Below are 16762 nucleotides of genomic sequence, written 5' to 3' on the forward strand. Positions count from 1 at the left end.
TCCAAATTTGCAATGAAGGAATCGCACCTCTATAAGCTAATCCAGGCTTATCACTGGCTTTTCCAACTCCTGGCCACAATGGAAAGAGACAATTCAGCCAGCGCGTGTTGGGTAAAAATAGAACAATTTAAATTCATCGCGATTGCGCGTCTTTGTTCACGGTTTCCCTCCACATTTCCGAGGCAGTTGCTCAATTCGGCAGAAGAACAACATTCCAGAGTTCACAACACAGTCGAGATACCATTCCTCCGAATCCCGAGACCCATAACACAAGGAATATCGAGAGCAAATCAAATAATTAGGCAATGTAATTTATTATCAACCTTAATTGGCAAACATTATTCAACTCACCATTTGAAGATGCTGGAATCTTCTCCACTTACAGAGTTCAAGAAATTATTATACAATGAAGTCATCCTCTTGACCAGCCAACAACTTTTCAAGAGGCATTTTATTGGAGACCAAAGTGTACAATTTACGACACTCTCCGAGCTTATTAGTATAAATATTTGGAAGATTGAACTAACTGGATAAATATAGAAGGTATAAAGATGATAAACAGCTGAGAGGCATTTCACACACCCATCCCCCCCGGCATCTAATTTTGGTATTTGCTCACTCATCGCAATTCACTTCCACATCAACACGACAGTTTCCCATCATTTTGGCTTCCAAGAATAATATTTCCTCCTTCGTTGTCACTACCAAGTAATTCACTCGGTAATCCCCATCGACTGGCAGAGAAATCGTGGTGAGATGAAGTGCTGGAGAGTTTATGTGAAACTGGGATATTTTTTTGAATCCCATAATACCCTGATAGCTATAAATTTGAACATCTACACCTGCCTCCACGAAGATCAGGAGAGTCTCATCCCTGAGATGCAGGGCTGTAAGACCAGTAGGATTCTGGCATGACAGGGTCTGGAAGATAGTACCTCCAATGCGATTCTCATACAGATTGATCACATCATGCGGTCCTCGAATGGTGCTTTTCCTTCTCGAGGCAGCAGCAATGAGTTTCCTCCGGTAAAGTGGATGTCCAACGGTTAGAGCGACAAATTCTCCTGTAAGCTCCTCAAATGACGGATCACCCTCTGAGTAGATGATCATTGGGTCTGAGGATACAATTGAAGCAGTTAGATTTTGTTCTTCTGGGAAATTTACATGAAGTGGAGTCGAGTTACTGAAGAAGTTCTCGGATGCATCATTTCCTGTTTTATTCAATTTCTGCAAACTCTGAATCAAGTGAACTTCCTCAAGAGGTTCCTTCACTTCTTCCCCATCGATCTCATTGATTTTATCATTCATCAAAAGTTCCATCAACCAGAAATCAATAGCATCTTCAGCCATTTCTTCCAATTCTGCACTCCTTAGATCAGTTGCATTGACCTTAATCACGCTCAGAGTGGAGTTCTCATCAGCCGGAGGATCAACTTCTGATAGAGCACCCATGGCAACATCAATGAGGAATTTCTTTTTCAGCAAAACATATCTAAGAGTGTTGAGAAACTCCTCCTTCGTTATAAAATCTCCAGGATTTGTTGAATTTTCAGCTGCATCACCAACATATTCATTGTATCCCTTATTTTCTTCCTCATCCTTTTTTTCATACCTATTGAGAATTTCCATGATCTTGAAAGACGTATCAACGAATGTCTTTGATCCCTGTTTCATTAAATCCTGAAATCTGTCAAATAATTTGTCTCCGACAATCTCATTTTCGAAGATGTTCTGATCAAATGATTCACTGGTATTCAAAGTTTTGTTACTCTTGATCATGTCACTGTACTTCATCAGTAAATTTACAAAAGAATCCCCGGAATCTTCTCCCAGTGTCATGTAGTCACTGACTGTAGTATCCGTAGATCGAGTAACTCTTTTTCTTCTTCTAGCATACCTATCCTGAATAACTTTAATGCGTTTTCCATCAGTGACTGCCAGACCAGAAGTAACTTCCGGTGGAATAAATCTCAGTGTAGAACCCAGGAATGTCTCCCATTTTTCCCCAGCTTTTCCCTTGATATCATACTCAGTGACCACATTTTTGCCATCAATGGCATAAAAATGGCCAGGATGGAGAGCACTTCGCAAGATGGTATTGAAATGCTGATCCATTTGGGTCACTCTGAACAGATTTGACCCAGTCCATTTCCACACAGAACTACCAGTTTCATTGCACTTTGGATTTACCGGACCATTTGCCACTAAATGAGCATGTCCCAGTGAATCCTCCACATGAATCCACTCATCAATTTGCCCCGTGTTAATTGTAACCAGAAGATTGAAACGTTTATCAGTAGAGCTCCACTGATGGAGTTTACTGCGACATCCAACTGAGTGGATAAAGAAATTCTGCCCATTGTTCTCATAGAACAAGTGTGAATTGATTTTTTCACCATGCTCCCTGATAGTAAAGTCTTGCTCAAAATACCGGAAGAAGCAAATATCGTGGTGACTCTTGTGCAAGAGATCATTAAATTTGTGGCAAAATTCATAATATAACTTTTCCGTATGCTCCACCTTCTCTGCCAATTTATGTCGATTTTCACTAAAGTGGGCCATCATGTGGACAAAATCAATTTTATCTATTGATCCATCCCCTTCGAGAGATTCCTCAATGTGGAAGTTTTTGAACACCCACCGCCCACTTACAGTCTGATTGAAATTTCTCTTCCTCCACAGAACACCTTCATACCATTCAGTGAAATTAATTCCCGAAATGATGTGATCAGTAAAGACATTCTTCACTTTCAGATGATTAAAAGACACAGGAGTTGTGATCATAAGGTCAGAATTGAGAAAAGCAACATTTCTTATGTTCTGATTGTTCACCAAGCCAGTTGTGGTCAGAGAATTGAGCACACGAGCCTGGTGGAAACTTACTGAAGTCTCCACTATTTGATCACCATATATCTAGAGAAAGGAAAATAGTGAAAACTAATGATAAGCCCAGTACAACTTTTTAGTAAATGAGATTCTTATTGCAATCCAAATTTAAATAAGTAAAAATTGGCAAAAAAACAAACGAGTAATAAAATATTCAAAATGGCCAGTAAAAAAATAAAAATGAGCAGTAAAATATTTAATTATGGTCAGTAAAAATCCTAAATCTTTACAAAGAAGGGTCTAATTTATATAAATATTTAGCATCTAAAATTGTTGCAGATAGAATGAAAAGCCTTTGCCAAAATTTGGACGATAATATCACTGTTTCAATCTTTTTTTGTTACGGCTCAATTTTAACTTTTCACTGCTCATTTATACAATGCCGTAAAAATTTAAAGTAATTTAAAGTAAGGGTGATATATATTAACCCATTCAGTCAATGTACCGGAAATACTTGAGATAGAATGTTCATATTTTGGGATTAGTTTCCTACAGATTAGTAGATGAATTTTTTGAAAAGAAAAATTTTTATCACGTTTTTTTTAAACACACGTCTTAACGGTCACTGAATTTAAATTCTGTGCATTAATTCATTACAAACTCTATTGCTTCAGATAGAGTAACTACCCAAGAACACAAATTGGCAACTAGGATTCAAATCAGGAAAGAGGAAAGAGGACAATTTTAACAAATTCGACGGGATGTCGTATTTTCCGTCCGACATTTTGAGCAAAAATTTTGCATGACCTTCCACGAAGCAAGAAAATAATAACAAAATGTATTTTCATCTCTGTCGGACTATTTTTGTCAAGTAACTGAATAACTAACGTTACTAAAAATCCATTCCCGACAGCAATTCAGATAAAAATTGTCCAGAAATAAATCATCAAAAATCACTCAATTTGCGTATGATGTATAATACAATGGTAAGGAATGGGTTAAAGGGCCAATCCATCTCAAGACGACCGAAAAAATCGCAAATCGCGGGTTCATGGTCTAAGATGTTTCTGAATTTTACATATGTTAAAATACACGATCAAATAATATACCCCTATTTCTTTTTCGCCTAAAAAAATTCCTGGCCGGAGACACATGGCGTCAAAGATGGCATCTCGCGCTTCATTCGTCAATTAAGATTTTTGGCAAATATTTCAAAATGCTCTACCTCGCGAACGGGTTAAGATTTCTTCTTACTCTTTTTTTTTAATTTGAAATATAATTTTATACTCTTTAAAACGATATACTAGTTTTCGTATTATCTGCTCAAGTTTTTTTGTAACCGTCTTTAAAATTGTTTTTGAAAAAATTTAAAAATTAATTTTTCTCAAAAACCCCATTCTAAAAAATTTTCATTTTTTTACTGTTGATCAGTAACATTGAGTACTACATTCCCTGAAAAGGCGAGCTTCCACTTTTGCGCTTATTTTTTTAAAAAAATATTTAAATTTTAACAACATTTTCAAAAAAGGAAAAATACCAGTTAAACTCAAAATTTTGAGTTCAACTTTTCAGGAAATACAGTACTCCACATCCACAATACATATAAACAGTTGAAAAATCAAAATTTTTCGATTTCCCGTTTTTTAAAAAAAAAATTTTTATTTTCAAATAAAAATGTCTTTTATTGACAAATTTACAACTTTAAGATACATTTAACACACGTGTTAAAATGTTGAATTTTTTTAACCTAGAACTAAAAAAAAATTTAATTTTTCAAAAAAAATCCAAAAATTTAAAAAAAATTTTTTAGAAACTTAAAGAAAACAAAAAAACATAATTAGTACATTTATTAAATATGATTTAAAACTTTATTTTTGTCAATAAAAGGCATTTTTATTTGAAAATAAAAAAAAAATAATTTTTTCAAAAACGGGAGATCGAAAATTTTTGATATTTTTAACTGTTTATAAGTATTGTGGAGTACTGTATTTCCTGAAAAATAGAACTCAAAGTTTTGAGTTTAATTGGTATTTTTCCTTTTTTGAAAATGTTGTTAAAATTTGATTATTTTTTTTTTAAAAATAAGCGCAAAAGTGGAAGCTCGCCTTTTCAGGGAAAGTAGTACTCAATGTTACTGATCAACAGTAAAAAATGAAAATTTTTTAGAATGGGGTTTTTGAGAAAAATTAATTTTTAATTTTTTTCAAAAAAAAAATCAAAAAACCGTTACAAAAAAACTTCAGCAGATAATGCAAAAACTCGTATATCGTTTTAAAGAGTATAAAATTATCTTTCAAATAAAAAAAAAAGAGTAAGAAGAAATCTTAACCCGTTCGCGAGGTAGAGCATTTTGAAATATTTGCCAAAAACCTCAATTGACGAATGAAGCGCGAGATGCCATCTTTGACGCCATGTATCTCCGGCCAGAAATTTTTTTTGGGCGAAAAAAAAATAGGGGTATATTATTTGATCGTGTATTTTAACATATGTAAATTTCAGAAACATCTGAGACCATGAAGGGTACCCCTATGGTCTTCGAATAATAAAATTGATAGGTCGTTTCTTAACTTGTTTTCTGTATGAAAAATAATTTTAAACTAATACTTAAATTACGTAAGACACCTTCTATTCAACAAACTGCAATAAGCTTCTTTTTGATATTTTTTTTTTATTTCAGTATTCTAAAGACCACCTTAGTCACTTGGGATTCTGGTTTGCGACAAAATCAACATTTTGTCATTTTTATGGAAATTTTTTGGTTGTCAATTTCCATCCCTTTCAAGACCTTAATTAATCCCTTATTTTTGTTCATTAAACATTTTCCTTACAAAATTTCAGCAAAATTCATGAAAAACTTTATAAAAATGATTGTAATTAGCTTAATAAAGTTAATAATTAAATTACTAAAAGATACTTACTTTCACTGATTGAAAATAAATGCCCTGGAGCCAAATTTATTGAGTGGAGCTATAAATAATTATTGCCACCCAAGAATCGCCATTTTGATAAAAGTTCTACCACAGTACTCACAGTTCTAACGGTATGAAATTCAAATGGCAATTTTTCATATCGGTTTGAAAATACCTTCAAATGATTTTTTTTTTAATTTTTTTCCAAAAAAAATTTTTTTCAAAGTTTTTCCAGTATGAAAAAGTGGAGCTATGATTATTGCCAGCAGTGTAGATAAGCATGCGAAGGCATGAAATTCTTAAATTCGAAAGTAAGGTATGGGTGATTTTGCAAGTTATCCACCACCCACAAAAATGGTATCGTTCTCGAGAAAAACTATGTTGACGATAATCAACCTTAATTAACCCTTTATCCCCTTTATCATTCACACTAGTCACGTTTTTTCAAAAATCATTTTAAATTGAAAAAAAAAACACATGTAAAATTCAATATTAAAATGAAGCTTTGCGTCCATTTTCAATTTTTCTTATAAAAGCATAAAAACAAATCACTAGGCCCTCTATTTTTGGAGGAGCCGCGTAATTGATAATAAGATAACTAATATTTGATAGAAATGTGTAAGTTTTTTAGAAAAACCAAAAGAAATTCACATTATTCGAAGGCATGAACGTTCGAAGGGAGAGTACTTTCCCCTACATGCTCTCTGAAATTGGACTTTTTTCCTCTATTTTTAAAACGAATTGAAAAGCTTTGAATTGAAGCTTCAGAATTGGTTTATGGAACTAAATTACATCACAATAAGGTCCATTTCTTAAATAAAGAAAAATATCCTATTTTAAAGGTTCCCCATTTCAAAGGTACCCCGCTTCCCCCTAGAGTTAAACTATTCTTTGATGTAACAAGTTATTATTTCGAGCATTCTGCAAAATTACATGCTTTGCCATCGTTTTGGATTGGTTATAATAGGTCATTATTAAGAATCTCACTTAAAGGGTAACAATATTGGACATGATACTAAAATAAAAGTTGAACCTACTCACCATAAGGGTATTCTCATGCTCTTCCGGCAATTTCTTTCCATTGACAAACCCATCGACTCTAATTGGTTGATTAACCACCATGTTAGGCATCACGAGAATGTCTTCAATCTCCTGCTCAGTGTGAAGAGTAATGAATTTGGACATGGGAATTCCATTTAGGAAATCACTCTCAATTGATTCTACATTGAGGGCTCCTCGGTCAAAAGTAATATTCACTGAAAAAGAGACAATATATAAATGCACCATCTCAATTAAAGTTGATTGAAATGGTCACTTACTGGGCAGCTCCATATCTTTGTCCTTCCAAACAGCTTCACTGATGAAATGATCAGGACTGCATCCCATAATGGTGTCTGCTGTGAGGTTTCCCCTAACAAAAACCTCTGGACTCTCAATAATTTCACTGAGGTAGGTCACATTGCCATGAATTTCCGCAGTACTTTGCGGATCATCAATGAGCACGACATTGTCCACGAAATCCTGAAAGTCAATGCCATTGACAAGGTTTACATGGAGAGAATTTTCAATGATGACATCCTTCAGGAAGATTTTTCTTCCTGTTATATTGTAGGATTTTTGATTCTTCATCTGTATGCCTTGCATAAATTCTGTTACATTCTCTAAATTATTGAGACATCCATCAACCACTAAATTGTGAACATAGGGATGATCCGCGAAGTGAATATCTTCATAAATATGATGGAAATTTTCAATAGGATCGTACGAGTAGATGTTCATGAGATTGGATACTGGATATCCATTTATCTTTCCATTGAATATCAACTTTTTAACTGTTAAATTTCCACTGATAACAAGATCACCGTGAATTACATTGTTTTTGTTCTGGGTCAGCATGCTGGATACATTGAGGCTATTTATAGTGTCCACATTAACATCCCCAATGGAATATAGACCCTTTTTGAAGGTCTTGTGACCAGAAAGAATAATGGAATCATTTGATTTCTGCACAATGTTCTCAATAAAATACTCAATATCTTTCTCATTGAGTTTCCCCTCTAAGAACAAATCCCTGTGAAATATGACCTTGTCCAGGAAGTTCACTTCGCTACTGAAGACATTTGTTTCATTGAGCCAAATGGCATTTGCTGCAAGATCACTGAAATTCTGCCCATTAACCATCTCTAAATTTACATTTCCATGAACTGTGAGAAAATCAATGGGCACCACTCCGGACTTAATGACTTCTTCGAGATTCTCAGCAATCGTCAGGAGACTTTCAATGTGATCAATTGAGAAATTATTGATTCTGCTGACATTGAGTGAATCAATTTGTGCATGTTCAATGTAAAAAGGTGCATCAATGGTCTGTTCTCCGGACAAACTCAATCGTCGTCGATAGAAATCATCCAAATTGATGTCATTGACCAGAAATTCTCCAGTTAAATTGCCATGCATCTCCATATGATCAACACTGAGCTTCTCGAATTCCACTTCAGCATTGAGAACAAAATCATCACTGATATCAATTAAATCGTGCTTTTTAAAACCATTGATTGTATCAGTGATTTCTAGATTTCCGGCCACAACATCTACAAAGTCTCCCAGATCGTCATTCTCAAATATAATCTCCGCCTCCGTATGCTGTTGACCGGATAATTTGATTGTGTTGTAATCCAATTCTGTGATATTCACAGAATTGAACAAACCATCGAGATCCAGTGAATGGAAATAGATATCACCGTTTATCTCCTTGATAGAGAGTTCCTGTTCTGTGTCTTTGGTGACATAGTCATTGAGGGAAACACCATTCAAAATATTCGACGTCAGTGTAATCCCAGAGTTGAAGATCACATTATCAAATGACTTAAAAGAGGTCACATTGATAGTGCTGTCTGTTGTATAAATAGCATCACTCAAAAGTTTCTCAAGATCAATTTCATTGACAGACTTATTGACTATGATGTTACCCTCAACTCTCAAATCGCGAAACACACAAGCTGATCTCACAAATTTGGTCTCCAGTAATGTTGGATTCTCCAGAAACTTATCCAAATGCTTCCCATGGACTTTCCCATCAATTTCCAAATTCCCCACAACTTGCAGATCACTGAAAGTCGTATTTCCCGGGATGTGTTGGTCAGAATTAATAGTGATCACATTGTCTACTGCCACTCCATTTATCGTTCCCTCCGCATCCACGAAAGAAGCAACTGAAATTTTATTTGAAAGAGTGATCGTGTGGATTTTGCCAGCATTTGGGAGAATTTCCTGAGCACAGATACTCACCGAGTGTCTTGAATTTCTTCTGACCGGTAATAACTACCGAGGAGGGTCTATCAGAAGTACCATTGGATGCCCATAAAAATGAATCTGGGAAAATATTTTTGTTGAGCATATCAATTCTTGAGGCATCCATAAAGGACACTTCCTGCAAAAAATAATCATTTCCGAATTATCATTTACAAGAACATTTTAACAATTTACCAAGGGGGAGATATTAGGGTCGGAAATGGTGTACAGCTGAAAATGAAGTGTTTGGAAGTCTTTTGAAGTGGGAGTGCCCAAAAAATAAAGTCTTCTCTTTTGATTGAAGTGACGCATGAAAAGTCAGACATCGCGCCGATTTTGATGATATTTTTCTTCATTGTCTTTCTTGATTTCAATTCTGGATGAAAAATTCTATATTTAGATAGTTACAGTATATAAACAAACGGCGTTTGAGTTTGAAATGTTTTATTGTAAATAATTTAAATTCTGTAACCGTTCAAACGATGTATGATAGCGTGGTCCTATGCGAGGAGAATATGTAAAAATACGCATATTGTAATATCTCCATTTTTTTGTAGATTGAGTTAACAGATTAACAAAGTATTTATTGCAATTAGACAAGAAATTTGTGAACTATGCTATTTAGGATCTTTTTTCATCTTTTGACATTGAAAAAACAATTTTAGAAAATGTTCGAGGACGTTAAACTTGAAATAGCCCCTTACTTCCAAAGAAACGGTTTGATCCAATTTACAGATCATCTAAAATTTAGCCAAAGTAGCGTAGAATTAATACAAATCAAATACAAGCAAATACTGATTTTATTGATTATATAACCGATCTAAACCGTTTAAGTGATTAGCAGGAATTCAAAGACATTTTCAGCGAATCCAAATTTATTTAAATTTGGCTTTGAAAATTCTTTAGAGAGAATTAATCAAGGTTATTATCGTGTAAGGACTACTCTCGGAACTGCTACAAATATCGCATACACTATCAAAAATATGTGAAGCACTAGTTTTGTAAACCTGATATTCTGGTTAGAATTTTACGTAAAACTCGTGCTAATTGAAAAATTGCAAACTAGGGTAAATGTCCTAATTCAAAACCATTTCCAGACGCTTTAACTTTGACAGAAGATTCAACACATTAAGTTCATATTTTTTCTGAAGAAAATTACATAAATTTGCTCCTTGACTCTTCTAGAATGTTACTGTTTAGTGAAAATTCTTTAGATATAATTTGAAAACTTCTTAAATACAAGAAAAATACGCGAGTGTAAAATGCTTCTATTGGAAACAAACTAATCCAAATGGAGACAAAGGAAAGTTTCTAATTGGAGACAAACAGTGTAAGTGAAATTGCGACGAAAGGCTTCCAAAACCTTGTTGAGTTGCTCTTGAGTGCAGGATTTGTTCTTATTCCTGGTCTTTTCTCCTTTCCCATCTAAAACAATAGGAAAATCTCTCCAAAAAAAATCACATTTCCAGGGTTTTCTATTGAAGCATTTGCAGACACTTCAGAAAAACCCTTTTTGTTCACGAAATTGGTAATTATTTCATTTGAAAACTTCACGTACCGTTACCGATAAAGATTAGCACTTAATTTAAGTAAAATTAGCCAGAAATATGACATAGGGTAAAGTGGTACAAGTTGGACAATGGTACAATTTTGACAGGGTTTTTTGTCTTGATAAATTTAGTACTTCATTCTTATTTGTATATTTTTAATACTTTAGTTTTATAATTTGGTTCCTTGTGCTTAAAAACAAATTTAGTACTGTATTTATCAAGAAAAAAGCCATGTACAATTTGTACCGGCGAATTGTCCAACTTTTAACACTAATTCCAAATTATATCACTTTACCCTAAATGTTAAACAAAACGAATAAACTACAGTCACCTCATTGTGTTTTTCATTGGAAAACATCGATCGATGAAAAATTCAATGGTGAAAAGGTACACTATTAATTTTTCTGAGAAATTAACAAATTAAATTTTGTGAATATGAATGGATTTTCGATGTATTTGGAGCAAAATTAATTAAATAATGACTCTGTGGTATAGAAAATATATAAATATAATAATTTAGTACTGTATTTATCGTGAAAACAATGACGTTTCCATTTGGAGTAGCGAAAAATTTCCATTTGGAGCAGGTTTTGAATTAGCTTAATTTACCCTACTGAAAAGGTTTTAGTGTTTTACATCTCTTCGATGCCAAAAGTATTCGTCAAAAAAGTCGATTTGTGATTTTGAGGGCTTTTACAAAATAAGGAACGAAAAGTGCATTTGTAATATTTAATTTTAGACTAATTTTAGAAAGATCTATCTGATGGACTTTCATGAAAAAAAACATTTTGGGGGTCTATTTAAATCGTGTGCTTGCTCTAAGATCTATGTCGATCTATCCTTCGAAATATCAATTCCATTTTAAACAGACTCTGATATTGATGGCAATATTATGAGTATCCTAGTGAAAGAAAATTTGTAGATAATAATGAAAGAGATTGTTAAAATGTTAGAAAACCTGAATATGTTTAAAAGCTCGATATATGGGAGCAACATTCTTTCACTGAAAGGAATAAGGGGAACTTAATAAAAAGTTAAGATATCTATGAAGTGCTGAATTAGTTGTTGCACTCGTACTTTTGAATTCTTGTAGACTTTCCAGCACATTTTCAATAATTACAAATTGACAATACATTTTTTTTAGATACTCTATTTTACAAAAGTAGCTTCACTAGTCTTAGGACAATCCAAATAGGGGAATGTAGGCAGGCTTCGCACGTGTGTGCTTTCAAACGATGTGAATTTTCTCTTTATTTCCAAAGAGTTGGTTCCGAATTTCTTAGCCATAAGTTAAGTAATTATGAACCTTATCTTCATTGTAAAAATAGGCAGCCAAGCCCTTCTTTCCTAGGTGCTAGGATCACAAATAGAAAATTGGCCCAAAATGGGTAATTTTAATGGCACATATTTCATTTGATTTCTCATATTTAAACTCATTTCTAAAAAAAATCACTTACACAGTGGATGAAGAGTATACTAGATATGATATTTACGTAATAACTTTTTGCATCGTAAGGAAATTATTTTCACGGTGCCGGAAAATTCGCAAGTACTACACTGTGTGTGGTTTTAAACACTGAATGTGTGAGCATTCGCATATGCAACTTCAGATTGAAAACCATAACTTCACTAAAGCCTCATAAGCCACAGGGAGACAATCCTGGACATTTCCTCTTCGACAGGCGTGTAGTTTCCTGCCCATCTCCATGAGACGACGTTTATTCACAGTGTGAACCGTGTGAACATGCTCACCATTAGCCTGGGACTCAATGTCACTAACTAAACTGCTACCATGCTAAAGGATATCGAAAAAATTATGAGCCACTTTAAACATTTGCAATAAGAATTAGGAAAACCAAACATTTTACTCACAAAGCGAGTGTTACTCGAACACTCTGAAAAACACAGAAGCTTATCACCTTTCTTAATATAATTTATGCAACCTTTAGGAAAACAAAACAATATTAACATAACCTCTACAATGCTCCGGCGATTCCAGCTGACCAGATGATTAATTTTGACAGTTTAGTCGATTTTCGATATTTATTTGGAAGAAAAAACAGTGCTCCAGAAAATGTGGAAAAAAGTGTTTTAAAGATCTTCTTTTAGTGCAGTGATAGTTTCCGCGGGTTCACGGGGGTACAGTATAACCGTAGGAAAATAATTCTTAATTGTGGATAAAATTGATTTCGAGAAAAAAAGCAATGACGAACCCAAACCCCCCATCGTGTGAACGCTGGCCCCGGGGGCAAGAATCGCACAAATCGTCATATTTTTTTCATTTTCCTGTCCAGGAAAAACCAACAATTCTGTGATAGTGGACTAGGCATGCATAGAAACCTAGAAGATCAGAGAACTTTTTGGTTTAGTGCAATTCACTGCCCATTTTATAGTTTAGTCAGAAAAAAATCCTGAATATGAAGCACGAAAAAACGTGCGAAGGCTGCCTACATTCCCTTACATATGTTGATACCCCTTCGTAAAACTCAGATAATATTAAAAAAGCAAGAATATCTGGTGCTAGAAATTCAAAGGAAAATGCTAAAAATATCTATGTGTAAAAATAAGTTTCGTTAAATTTTTTAAAAGATTTACTAATTAGATTTTTCATCATATTAAACAAATCATTGGTTCCTACACTGACAAAAAAAGGGGGTGCGATTAACATTTTTCATCAGAAATTTAACACTTTTTAGGTGTAAAAATATATCAACATTTTTTAATGTTAATTTTACACCTTTTGAGGATAAAATCAACATGAAAAAAGGGTAACTTTAACCCATAATACACCTAAAAAGCATAATATTTACACCGATTTCGGATCAATACTGCAGAGTAAAATTAACATTTCCGGAATGTTATTTTGACTTTTTCGGATTTCTCTCAGTGTGTAAGTATGAGAAGTGCATGGGAGTGCAAGAAGTGCTGGAAGTATTGCAACATTTTCGAGTGTAATGCGAATTTTGGAAGTGTGAAGGCATCTTCTATACAAATTGTGGAAGTGGTGTACACATTTTCACCCAAATATCTCCCCCTTGCAATTTACAATTCCTTACCCCTTTAACTCGCATTTCCCCGAGCCTGATTGGGAGATTCGTCATGACAATCTTCTGGATGAATTGTTCCCAATTGACTCCGTTGATTGTGGTAAAGGTAAGATCTCCGGAAATTGTAATATTCTCATCTGCAATCACATCATCATGAAAGACTGGTGAGATGAATGCCTCGAAGAATCGATCAAGATCCATCCCATTGACACTCTCATGCACCACAAGATCATCTTTAATGTCTAGTGAGCCAAATTCCAAAATATCTCTGTAGTATGTCTCACTTTCCGTCTCAATTACTTCCTCTTGCAGAAACTTGCCATTTACTTTTCCACTCAGTAACACATCTTCAATCTCCAACGGACCATCAATTATCAAATCACTTTCTATGGCAATTTTATTACTCCCACTGAAAACAAGATCACTGACTGGGATTCCATTGATAGAGTCTACTTCGAGATATTTCACTATTACTTCTCCAATTGAAGCATCTTCCGTGGAGTTTATCTGTCGTTTTTCACGGGAATTGCTCTCTGGATTCTGCTGGTCAGATGAATCGGTGCCTTGACTAAGGATATACATCCCTTCTGTCGACAATCTTCCATTGTTCAGGATACTTCCCAGAGAAAATACAGGAGAGTCCCTAGCACTGTTGACCCGATTCTGAACTTTTTCTACAGCCTCAAACATTACATTATTGAGACCATCTTCCATGATATTCAATGTGTCTGAGATTGTAGGAATATCCAGTTTGGAATCCTCCAAAGTCCAGATTTTCTCTCCTATGGCAATTTTATGATCCCCTCCGAATTTCACCATGCCTGATACATCCTCAAATAAACTTGTTTCCAGGGATTTCACCGTCCATTCAGCCGAAATGGCATTGAACTCATTAATTTTCAAGGCATTTTTTATGGTATCAATGGAATCTTCAAGAACTCTGTCTTTGTAATCACTGAGAGTGCTGAAGTAATCGTACATCATCTTAAATTCCTCCAAATGCTCCTGTTCCGGATGATAGGCAGCTTTCATTTCCATGTTGAGCACAAAGAGTCCAGAATCTGCATCATCTCGTGGCACTAAAATGGAAATATTTTTCCCATGCCGAATGATAGTTGCCCCCTCAAGTCCTCGATCTCTATCAAAGTCCAGCATGCAACTAATTCCAAACTTAGACTGAATATCTGAGAGTATACAAGGTACATTCGGGAGAATACTGAAAAATTCTCCATTCCACACAAGAACCTCCAATTTGGTCATAATATGAGTCTCCAGCTGGATACGGTGCTGCACAAGGATGATAAGATCATCTCGATATGTTGTTGCCACGATTGGTAGCCAAAAATCCACCATGCCAAAGTAATTGTGACGAATCTCCACAGATTCAAAAGTATCATCCTCAAGGCGCCAAATCTGTGGATTAATACCCCCAATGGCCAAGTGGGAATGCCCTCCGATGCGAAAACTCGCAACATGAGCCACAAGAGGGGAATCAAAGTTCAGGAAGTGGACAAAATGACGATTGAAATTGGAATCTTTGATGTACTTGTACAGTTCTGTAACATTTTCCTGGGGAATGGCAATGATCAGATCGGGTCCATTCTCGAGAACAGCCACAGAATTGGCGGGAGTTGTAAGAGTGATTGTCTGAACCAGCCAGAAATCCTTCTTTCCATAGTCAAATCGATAGATATCTGCAGATGTTCTTCCATCTGCTAAAGATGCTTCACTAATTAAGATTACCATTGGTTCATCCATTAATGAGAAAAAATCCACTTCCGTGATATTCTTATGGAGATTCCATCGCCAGGTTATTGTAAGTTCATCGAAATCTGTTCCCAAATCAATCCAAAGTAGTTCATTGGCAATACTAACTAACACAATTCCCTCAGCTGCTCTATCATTCACATCCCACTGAACGAATCCCTCGAGATTTGTGGGCTTCGAAGGGAGTTCCAGCTCCTTCAAGAATTCATAGTGCCCATCTGTCTCATTCAGCAACACCACACTGGAATTAGTGATACCGATAAGAGAGTGTTTTCCCAGTTTTCGCTGATGCAGAGTTTTCCAATAGACAACATTGTCGCCCAAATCAAAGCTCATATCCTCCTCCACAGAGTCCAATTGAAGGACTTCCCGATATATCTGTGTTAAATGAGGGAATTGAATGTGAAAATCAGAGTCTTCTGCCACATGTTCAACATTATCTTCCTGTTGAGAGGCAATTCGACGACGCTTGAAAAGATTTCCCAAAGTTCCCCAAAGATGGGCAGCATTGAGAAGTTGATTTGTGGGATCACTTCCGTGAACATATTGCTTGTTTTGCACCGCACTCATGATCTCTTCGCGAATTGCATCAACTTCCGCGAGGGTTTTCTGCGAGACACGTGGTTGTTCTTTTGCCTCAAGATTGAGTTCCTGCCTAAGATTTTGGATTTCCCTGATCTTATCCTCAGACAATCCATCGGCCTCTTGATCAGTCTGCAAATGAGATCATCCGGATCTTGAATAAAATGGTCATTTTGCATGCCATGCAGAATAATTCACCTGAATGAGTGCAACACGTGGAACCAGCCACATGAAACCGATGATTGCAATAAAAAGAATCCTCATTGCTTTTTCTTCTCACAAAGCACACAACAATTAATCACATTTAAATTTCCACTAATGTTCTCAAACACAAAATTACTGCAATTACTTCACCAGATAATCTTAATGCCTGCCAATTTGGTGGATAAACGATGAAACTGTGAGGATGGTGCGAAAATGATCCCCAATGTTACCGCAATGTCTTATCATTCTCTGTCTCATGGGAATCAGCCAAACAAGTTTTTTTCGAATATTTTCCTGTTAGATCATCAGTAGAAAAATTGGTGAGAAATTGAACAAAGTGAGAGTTCCAAAAATAGAGAAAGATAACTTTCTGAGAGTGGGATTCACCCAGGGATCACAATTAATGACATGTCATAAAAGTAACATGTTTATTTTCACAAGCAATTTAGTCCGTCAACGGAAGAGGATGGATGAATGAAAATGCTGAGGAAAAACTAATGATGAGATCGTTGTTGGTGATTTAAAATCAAAGATGCAAAGTATGCATCAAGACACTAATGATTAATAGACCTCTCGAATAATTGCA

General features: G+C 35.2%; 1 protein-coding gene across 1 annotated transcript; it reads right to left on the bottom strand.

Annotated features, from left to right (window-relative positions):
• Nucleotides 1–402: 402 nt before the first annotated feature.
• On the bottom strand, nucleotides 403–16427 carry LOC129799692 (uncharacterized). The gene is made up of 6 exons (XM_055843838.1): nucleotides 16171–16427; nucleotides 13633–16104; nucleotides 9024–9165; nucleotides 7055–8947; nucleotides 6777–6991; nucleotides 403–2913 (listed from the first exon to the last, which is right to left on the bottom strand). The coding sequence occupies exons 1-6, from the start codon at nucleotides 16234–16236 to the stop codon at nucleotides 616–618; spliced, it is 7086 nt and encodes a 2361-aa protein (XP_055699813.1). The 5' UTR covers nucleotides 16237–16427; the 3' UTR covers nucleotides 403–615.
• Nucleotides 16428–16762: the final 335 nt, after the last annotated feature.

This window comes from Phlebotomus papatasi, chromosome 1 (assembly GCF_024763615.1).
Source record: "Phlebotomus papatasi isolate M1 chromosome 1, Ppap_2.1, whole genome shotgun sequence".
Lineage (NCBI taxonomy): Eukaryota > Metazoa > Arthropoda > Insecta > Diptera > Psychodidae > Phlebotomus > Phlebotomus papatasi.

Bases quoted from the DNA above. Each gene is read 5' to 3' on its own strand.
- LOC129799692 (XM_055843838.1), bottom strand. From the start codon at position 16,236: ATGAGGATTCTTTTTATTGCAATCATCGGTTTCATGTGGCTGGTTCCA. The intron at 16,105-16,170 runs GTGAATTATTCT...TCTCATTTGCAG, and splicing joins CACGTGTTGCACTCATTCAG to ACTGATCAAGAGGCCGATGG. The intron at 6,992-7,054 runs GTAAGTGACCAT...TCTCTTTTTCAG, and splicing joins CAAAGATATGGAGCTGCCCA to TGAATATTACTTTTGACCGA.